Consider the following 10,000-nt stretch of genomic DNA (forward strand, 5'->3'; position numbering starts at 1 on the left):
ATCAGAATAAAGATATGCAGTCCATCCGTATTCAACACAACAAACTTTGAAGTATTTGGCAGAAAGTTCAACAGCGTGTGTGTGTGTGTGTGTGTGTGTGTGTGTGTGTGTGTGTGTGTGTGTGTGTGTGTGTGTGTGTGTGTGTGCTTGTGTATATACAGTATATATAGTATATATGTCACAGTATGATTGGAAAACCAGTCAGATTGAAAAAGGTGCACTGGTTTTCACCGACGGAGGCGCGTATTATCATGTATTATGATTTGTCGATGTCTAAAATCTGCGCAAGTTATTTGAATTTGAAATGGCAAGGGTATGTGAGCAATGAAATATGGACGATATATGATATTTAGTTGCTAAACATTTCCAGGGAGAAGGGAGATACTGGGTATTTAAAATGTCACCTTGCTGCAGAAGGTGAAGTACACTCAGTCTCACGTCAGCTGTCACTGTCAAAGATGGCAGCTCTCAGAAAACACAGCCTGAATATGGTTACTCTATGGAGGAGAGGAGAGGAGAGGAGAGGAGAGGAGAGGAGAGGAGAGGAGAGGAGAAATGAAACACCCTCCCCCATGCAGCTTCAACATAAATTGGCTAAATTGTGTAGTGTAAAAAAAGTGGGTGAAATTACTTTTTGTGTAAACAAAAGCAGTGGTGGACAGTAACGAGTAAATTTACTTTAGTACTGTACTTAAGTACAGATTTTGAGTATCTGTACTTTACTTTACTTGAGTATTTGATTTTTGGGATACTCCAAGACAAATATTTTACTTTTACTCAAGTACATTTCTAGGAAGGCTGTTACTTTTCTACTTTTTCTAGTTACTTTTAAGTTGGCTGTTTTCTATTTTTTTCCCCTCTTCCCTAAAATGCAATTGGTCACACGCTGTGTTCTTCAGAGAAGGAAACAGTAATCACAGTACACGCTGTTCACTGGGATCTACGTAAAAGCAGAAATAATTTGGCATCTAGGTGCGTAAACCTATCCATATAAGGATATCTCTCTTCCATCACGCTCTCTTGGTTCAACTCAAAACAAAACACGGTAATGGCGGCAGCAGGAGAAGAATGCGCTGAGTCTGATCAGCAGCCAGATCAGCCTGACAAACCTCCAGAACACCCATGGCCTTATCTGAAGTCCATGTTTGAGATTTCGGGGGGAAAAAACGCACACACACAGACAAAAAAATCATTTACTGTGTTTACCGAAGACAAACTACATCTCTGCTTACAAAGTTCTATAAATTCAGTGTGAAAACATTACAGCAATGCATTGATATATAAACTTTAACTTGTAGTTGCACTTGAGTATTTTTAAAAGCTTGTACTTTTACTTGTACTAGTTTTTTACTAATTGTACTAAGCAGAGAAGAGGAACTGAAATTGTGGAGATACATGTGCTTTCAGACCTCCATGTCACATCCCACTGAGAAGCTCACTAAGGCCCCACAGCTTCCAGTGCCTCCTGGAGATGTTCCACATCCATCCACATTATTAAATATTATTAATATTGCACTGTTCGCATTACTAACTCTAACACAACAACTTTTATGACTTTTGACTTGATCGATTGATTGAATATTGGGCCATTTCCGTCTACTCGATTTTCTGCCATTGAATTTTGTCCAAAACTATTATTTCGCTCCTCCTTCTCACTGTCTCATTGCACTTTTCGTTTTCAGATAACTAAATGTTATGTCTCAGATGTCTTACTGTAGATTTTCTTCTTTGGGCAAGTTACCGTATTGTATTTTTAATTAAATGTTTTTGTTGTCACACTGTCCTAAGTGCAAGAATTTCACTGCCTAATGTAGCTTCAGAAATATTGTAATTGCACGTGACTATAAAAAACGTTCTACTTGAACCCCATGCTTATTTTATCATAATAATATGAATATAAAATATATATTTTAACCTATTATTACAGTAAGACATGAGGCAGATTCTACAAATGTCTCTATCCAGTGGTTCTCAAACATTTTCATGCCAAGGACCCCCAAATTGATATGTATTTGGCCACGGACCCCCATCTGAAAATGTTTGGTGCCAGGGACCACCAGAAGAGGAGATTTGCGTAAAAAAAAATCTAAATGATTACATCTTGTTCAAACACTTTCAAGATATTTCAACGTGTTCAAAAATAACAGATGTACAAGCTTGCAGCACGGCACAAAGCTTGTATATCTGCTATTTTTTGCAAACCATTGTCCTAAGAGTTTTCTGAAAAACGTATGTTGCTATATATATACATTATATAGCTAAAATATAAAATGGCACGGATACGTTCCCAGTTTTAATGGGTTAATAATAATAAAACGAGACATTCCAAATAATATAAACACTTACATAATACATATAATACATCATGTTAATAATCCATTATATTTCATTGTGCTCAGGGTTGGTCTGCTGTGGTCCGGAGTACATAAACTCCTCTACCTCCCTCTGCTGTGTTGACCATGATGGATATCCCACAATGCACCCTGCTGGCAATGCCACAGTTACACTCCAGTGCTGTGGGTCAAAGGTCATACACCAGGAAGAGGAATGCTGCAACGGCATTGGCTATGACCCCCAACGACATGTCTGTGCCGACCGTCCCACGCCTGGACTCTCAACACTGGTGTGTGTGTGTGTGTGTGTGTGTGTGTGTGTGTGTGTGTGTGTGTGTGTGTGTGTGTGTGTGTGTGTGTGTGTGTGTGTGTGTGTGTGTGTGTGTGTGTGTGTGTGTGTGTGTGTGTGTGTGTTATACTTCTCTGAACTGGTAGATTAACCAAGAACACATTATAACTTTAATTTGTGTTGCTTTGTTTCTCTCTCTCTCTCTCTCTCTCTCTCTCCTTCTCTCTCTCTCTCTCTCTCTCTCTCTCTCTCTCTCTCTCTCTCGCGCAGCGCGCGAGAGCACACACACACACACACACACACACACACACACACACACACACACACACACACACACACACACACACACACACACACACACACACACACACACACACAGTGTCACATTAGCAATGGAGGATCTGAGCCACCTTCCATTCATCAGCCAGGGTCATGTGGCGTCTGTGTGTTCCTAACTCAGCATGTCTCTCTTTCACACACACACACACACACACACACACACACACACACACACACACACACACACACACACACACACACACACACACACACACACACACACACACACACACACACACACACACACACTCACAAAAGCGCGCGCACGCACACACTGGGACAAAGACAGGAGAGGATCTCTCATTAGCTCTAATGATGTCATTAAGGCCATCCATACCACACACACCACACACACCATAAACCACGTTCACAGTAGATATATTGTATGTGTGACACAGCAGTAAGCAGAGAAATTATATAACTATGAATCATATACACATTCATTAACCTGCAAAGTTTAGATTAAGGCCATTTCGGAGTCTAGACTGAAGTTCAAGATCCTCATACAGGATGTTCTAGACTAGAGTCTAGAAAATCTATTTAATCAAATCTCACTTCTCAATGCCCATTTTACAGATCAGCTCTTATAAGGAGTAGATGTTATGATTATGTTTATTGCATTGTTTATAGCAGATCATATATGTAATGTTATGTCTACAATTGTGTTTTCTTTTATGTTTTTTGCTTGACTTTAAATCACTTTGCAGCTGTGTTTTGAAAAGTGTTACATGAAATACGTATTTGTATTGTATTGGTGTATTATTGTGTATTATATTGTTGGGCTCGGCATGATCCAACATGGAGTTTGAGGAGAATATAACTGTTTCTATTTGTCGCTGTGTCTCTCTTTGTCTCTCTCTCTCTCTCTCTCTCTCTCTCTCTCTCTCTCTCTCTCTCTCTCTCTCTCTCTCTCTCTCTCTCTCTCTCTCTCTCTCTCTCTCTCTCTCTCCAGCCTCAGTGTCTCCAGGCAGCTCTCTGTCCAGTGTCCTCTGTCTCCACAGCATTCTGTGGCTCCTGTGACGTGGATCCATCTCAGACTGCGTGCACGTGGGTGCTGAGCACAAACACCCACACAAACACTTCAACAACGTCTCCTCCTCCTCCTGCGACTGCCACGCACAGTGCACACCGGACGGCCATCACGCACACTCCTCAGTGGTCTGAGGGAGGTGTGTGTGCATCTCCCGAGGAGGTGGTGTACAGTGGAGATGCCAATACACACACATACACAGGTACTGTGTGTGGGTGGGTGTTTGTGTGGGTGTGTGTTTAGTATATCTGAGCCGCAAATTATATTTGTGTACACAGTAAAATCCTCATTGTTAATTTAATTCTGAGAGTATATAAAAGGTACCAAAGGGACCCGTAAGCGTTCAATTGGTACCATTTGTATACTCTCAGGGCCCTATCTAACCGCAGTGCAAGAGTCGTTTACAACTGTCATTTTTACGCCCATGCACTTGCGCCCATCTGTGCTCCCATGAACGTGCTGGTCTTAAAATGAGGTGTGGTCAGGCACATTGTTTCCGCATATCACTCAGGCAGATGTGAGAGACTCATCTTTGGAATATTATTAATAAGAATAAAATAACAGCTGAGAAGTATCCACTGGTGAGCGTCTTTCAGCCCCACAGAGGAGGAGAGTGAGTGAGAGACAGAGAAAGAGAGGGGGGGGGGTGTTTTTGACGAAAATATGTTCAAAGACCATAGAGTACCGGAGTTTGGCGTAATTTACGCATCCTACCCGGGTCAAGGTTTCTTGTCTAATTCTCCGTAACATACTCACTATGGGATATCAGCGCCCCCTGGCGTTGATGCAGAGCTACATACCATAAACTCCCGGGCCATTCATTGGCTGAGAAGGGTATGTCACGTGTCCGGTAGACCGGAAGAGGTATAAAACCTCTTGCGTGACGTGGCTCATCCTCTTTCGCTTCTCTGCATGGCAGATGCAACAGCTCAAGACATACCTTAATAATAACAAACGTAACTTTGATCAGGACAGAAACCAGCTTTAGCCCACTCGGTGGTACTTGTACTAACCAACGGGTTTTCCTCCTATTAAAAAAAAAAAAAAAAGTTTTATTATTTCCGCTCCCGCGGCTATCTTCTCTTTCTTTCTTTTACTGCTAAAGCAAGTTTTCCTCCTTTGAGTTTTCCGCGCTCTTAGCCTTGCGGCTGAAAGCTAACAGGTTAGCTCGAGATGGAGGTTCCACGTCCCTATTGCTGCTCTGCCGCTTGATGATCGCCGGGGATGACCCTCGTGGTTTCTGCATCTCGTGCCTCGGTCTCTACGGGGCCGAGGCATTTCCAAGATGCACCGGGACGCTGCGAGGACTGCGCTCTGTTCTCCACGCTGCACCTCGATAGCCGCTTAGCCAGGGCAGCGCCCTGGCTGCGGGAGGCAGCGACGTCTCGTCCCCGGTCGTCGCGGATCCAGCAACACGGCCCAGGGAACGTGGGTGGTGGGGCCCACCACGTGCGCTCACAGTCCACAATGGGCCCTCCGGCAGTCCCGGCTGCGAGCGGCGTTAGCCCCCGCTCGCAGCACCTCCAGGCTGCTACACAAGCCGTGCTACGCAGCACTGCAGCAGCCGCTAGCACCGTGCCTGGGGGAACCACCCAGGTGCGACTACCTAGCGGCACTTCCTCCCCCTCTTCCCAGCCGTCTACTCCGCTGCCACAGCAAGCGTACCGGGCCAGCGGTGCGTCGCCAGGAGACAACGAGGGGCTCCGGCGACGGCAGCATAGGCGAGGGGAGAACGAGGCAGAAGCTCGTGAGTGAGTTAGCCCAGACTAGCTACGTTAGCTGCTTCGCTAGGTTAACGTCGCCTTAGTCAGGCAGTGTTTTGTTGGCTTAACACCCATGCAACAGGCTATTAACAGCGTTGTCCTAGCCTAGCTTGCCTCGCTAGGATAACACCAGCTTGTTAGCCTTCTCACTCTGTGTATCGAGCAAACCTCGGGGGCTTCTGAAGACCTTACTCGGTGGACAAGATGGACGGCTCCTCGACTGCCAGAAGGCCATGTTTAATGAAAACGAATGTGTGTTTAAAAGTACAAATTTTTTTCTGCCAAAGAAATAAATGTGTTACATGTTACAAACGATCTCGTTCTTTCACGTGGCTTGAGTGCAGCGGAGCAGTGGAGTCCCCTACCGCGGGCTTCTCTGCTCCAATGCTCTCTGTATATAAGCCCATAATGTCTGTGATGCCCGAACTCCGGTATCCCAGACATTGATGGGCTAATATCTGTGCATGTAATGTAAATGTATCAACGTTCTCAATTACATAAGCCCACACTGTCTAGAACACCCGAGTCCCGGTGTTCTAGACATTGTTGGATAACATCTGAAAGAGCAGCGGAGCAATGGAGTCCCCTGCAAGCGGGCTTCTCTGCTCCAATGCTCTCTGTGTATAAGTTCACAATGTCTGTGATGCCCGAACTCCGGTATCCCAGACATTGATGGGCTAATATCTGTGCATGTAATGAAAATGTATCAACGTTCTCAATTACATAAGCCCACACTGTCTAGAACACCCGAGTCCCGGTGTTCTAGACATTGTTGGATAACATCTGTGCATGTTTCTGGATCATATGAAGGTAATATAAAAACCCACATCACCCCTGTCCGCCAGAGGGCGCAAATGCGCCAGTGGAATGGGGTCACGCCGGTTTTTGCCTTCCGTCCCACAGGAAGTGCCCACGCACCACTGTGAACCGGAAGTACTTCGGTCAGACATGACCCCTTGGCCGTACCGCCTCAAGATTTGCAGGCCACGTTCGCCTTTAACGAGCGACAAAGCATCCCCTACGGGGAGGAAGGTTTTGTCGCCTCACAGGCTTCCGTCCCACAGGAAGTGCCCACGCACCACTGTGAACCGGAAGTACTTCGGTCAGACATGACCCCTTGGCCGTACCGCCTCATGATTTGCAGGCCACGTTCGCCTTTAACGAGCGACAAAGCATCCCCTACGGGGAGGAAGGTTTTGTCGCCTCACAGGCTTCCGTCCCACAGGAAGTGCCCACGCACCACTGTGAACCGGAAGTACTTCGGTCAGACATGACCCCTTGGCCGTACCGCCTCACGTTCGCCGCTGGAGGGCGACAAAGCACCTCCTAGGGAGGACGACTTTGTCGACAAGATGGCGGCGGCCAGAGTAAGTTAGGAGGAGAGTAATGACAGTAGCGTCGATCCCATTGTGAGAATGGAATGCGGAAGTGCTCTGTCTACGTCAATGAGATAGTTCCAATGTTGGAACTATAGCCCATAGAGGCCCGCTTTGCGGCGAGATCAAAGCGTGACGTTACTCTCTCTTCTACACTCTGGCGACGGCCAAGGTAGGATTAATCATTGATATATATATAGTTTTCACTGTATATATCTTTGGGCTTAATTCTGACGCCGGGGTTTTTCCCCGTGGCCAGTCTCGTGACTCCTCCGAGTCCTCCGTTGGCCCGAGGGTTAGCACCGCCGGCGGCAGTGGCAGCGTCACTGGTCCCCATGGCAACGGTCCCCATGGCAACGCTCCCACTCTCCGAGCGGCCGGTGACGTCATCGTCCAAGCCACTCGCTCGAAGCAATGGAGGTTTGCAAGCCGAATGCTTAGGTATTGCTCACAATACTAAATGGTTTCAGGCTGCATTTCTCCACAAAACCCCCCGTGACAGAAAAAGTATTGTTTTCCCGTGCAAGGGGTCCAGCAGCCAATACTCTGAGGGAGGAAGTTTCCTTCCCCTTGAGCATGGGCGCTATTAAAGAATTACTTCCGATACTTCTGGTTACTATCCCAGTACATCAGCGTTACACTGTGTGTGTACAGGGTTTTTCAGTACAGCAGTGACACACTGTGATTGTACTGATCAACTCCCCTGATCCGCAACAACACATTGTGGTTGTACTGGTGTGTTTTCCACGTGCTCTTATGCATATAATCTCCTATGTCGGACACGGTGTTGTTCCTCTCATGCAGAGGATAAGGCAACCATGTCTCTGAGAGAGGGGGTTCACTCTCTCTCCGTAGTGAGTATGTTACGAAGAATTTGTCAAGAAACGCGAGGTTACGTTGTAACCCCGGTTTCCTTAGAATTCATAGTAACATAGTCAGGGAACTATCTATGAATAGGAACCAACTGGTTTTCTATTCGTAGTATTTTCTGGTGGAAAAGAAGGGGGGGGGGGGGGTCCGGTACAGGCCGGTCTCTAGGCCTCTGTTCCCGGCCTGGGACCTGGCGGTGGTGCTGGGGGCGCTTTGCCTCCCACCGTTCGAGCCTTTTCACTCTATGGATCTGGAGATCGTTAGTCTCGAAACGGTTCTTGTGGTTGTTTTCACTACAGCTACACGGGTCAGCGACATACATGCGCTCTCAGTAAGTTCGGAGTGCATGAGGTTCTTGGGAGACGACAGCAGGGTTTGGTTAAGCCCAACATGGCGTTTGTTCCCAAGAACGGAATGGTGCCCAGACACCGGTTGAGCTGATAGTTTTTCATCCGCCTCCTTTCGCTTCGGCAGAGGATAGGCGGCTGCACTGTCTCTGCCCAGTGAGGGCGTTGAAGCTCTACTGCCAGAGGACGGCGGTCGGCCGGTCGTCGTCGCAACTTTTTGTCTCCTTCGGCCCAGATGGTCGGAGGAAGGCAGTGACTAAGGCGACGCTTTCTAGATGGAGTTTGGATGCCATTAGGCTGGCCTACGTCAGTAGTGGCGCTCCAGTTCCAGAAGGACTGAAGGCTCACTCTACTAGAGGCGTGGCTACTTCCTGGGCCCTCTCCAGGGAAATGTCGGTCCAGGAGGTGTGCGCGGCCGCAAACTGGTCGTCTCCATCGACTTTTGCGGCTTTCTACAGCCTGGATGTGGCAGCGGCGTCAGTGGCGCACGCTGGACATAGTGGCGGTCTCTAGTTAGGGTAGGGGAGGTTAGGCAGGTCTTTTGTGTAACCCGCCTTTTTTCCCTTCTCTACCTTCCTTCTCTTGAGTCCCCTCGGAACCACCGTTGGTAGGTTTCCGGGGGAGGAGGCCCTGTTTCCTTGTTTTCACTTATGGGTCAGACTTGTATCTGTTCATTAGATGAATAGGCAGACTTGGTCTGTCAGGGTCCTTTTCTTTCAATTATATACCGCACCCCGGCCCGGAGGGCTGGGGCGCCCGTGAGGCCGAAGGTCACGTCCAGGGGGACGGGGCCTTATGGCTAGGGGGCGTGCGGACCTGAGATTCGGTATGGCTATAAGCCCCAGGGGGGTTTATGTATCCCATAGTGAGTATGTTACGGAGAATTAGACAAGAAACTCAGGGTTACGGATGTAACCCCGGTTTCTTTAGAATTCGGAGTAACATACTCACCTAACACCCCTGTTTGTGTGCATCTGCATGCAGGAAGCGTGTTAAAGAGGATGAGCCACGTCACGCAAGAGGTTTTATACCTCTTCCGGTCTACCGGACACGTGACATACCCTTCTCAGCCAATGAATGGCCCGGGAGTTTATGGTATGTAGCTCTGCATCAACGCCAGGGGGCGCTGATATCCCATAGTGAGTATGTTACTCCGAATTCTAAAGAAACCGGGGTTACATCCGTAACCCTGAGTTTTGTTTCCCCATTTTGAATTTCCATAGATGTGTTTAATATCGCGGCATATAAGAACTGTGTTCCAAAAATAAACAAATTATCCCGGCGGTTTGACTCATATGGATATGAAGCATCAACTGACGGCGAGAAAACGCTAACGTTACCACCGCCGAATTAATAAAATTTTCGGCAGAAACCGATCAATTGCACACCCCATGAAGCCTTGAATTCATGGATTATTTTTTGCTTTTGTTGCATTCCTAAGCCAATAATTTGATTACCGGCGGAAAGATGCTAATGTATCTGGTAGGAGACTCAAAGTTGACACTTTGAGTCTCCTACCAACAAAAAAATCTCCATGAATTCAAGGCTTCATGTGTAATTGATAGAAAATAAGATTTTTTTTGGGTGAACTACTCCTTTAAACACGTCTATGGGAATTCAGAATGGAGAAACAAAACCGTGACTCAGGGGATG

General features: G+C 47.0%; 1 protein-coding gene across 1 annotated transcript in view; it reads left to right on the forward strand.

The window, feature by feature from the left end:
• The window catches only part of ush2a (Usher syndrome 2A (autosomal recessive, mild)), a gene marked incomplete at both ends in the record, with an annotated part of 324,178 nt that overhangs the window by 227,643 nt on the left and 86,535 nt on the right, over positions 1-10,000 (forward strand). Inside the window, 2 exons of the mRNA XM_080433174.1 lie at positions 2,400-2,623; positions 3,914-4,193. Coding sequence (XP_080289300.1) covers positions 2,400-2,623; positions 3,914-4,193 — 504 coding nt within the window. The remainder of the gene's footprint in view (positions 1-2,399; positions 2,624-3,913; positions 4,194-10,000) is intronic.

The sequence above is a fragment of the Gymnoscopelus braueri genome (genome assembly GCF_963280865.1).
Source record: "Gymnoscopelus braueri genome assembly, chromosome: 1".
Lineage (NCBI taxonomy): Eukaryota > Metazoa > Chordata > Actinopteri > Myctophiformes > Myctophidae > Gymnoscopelus > Gymnoscopelus braueri.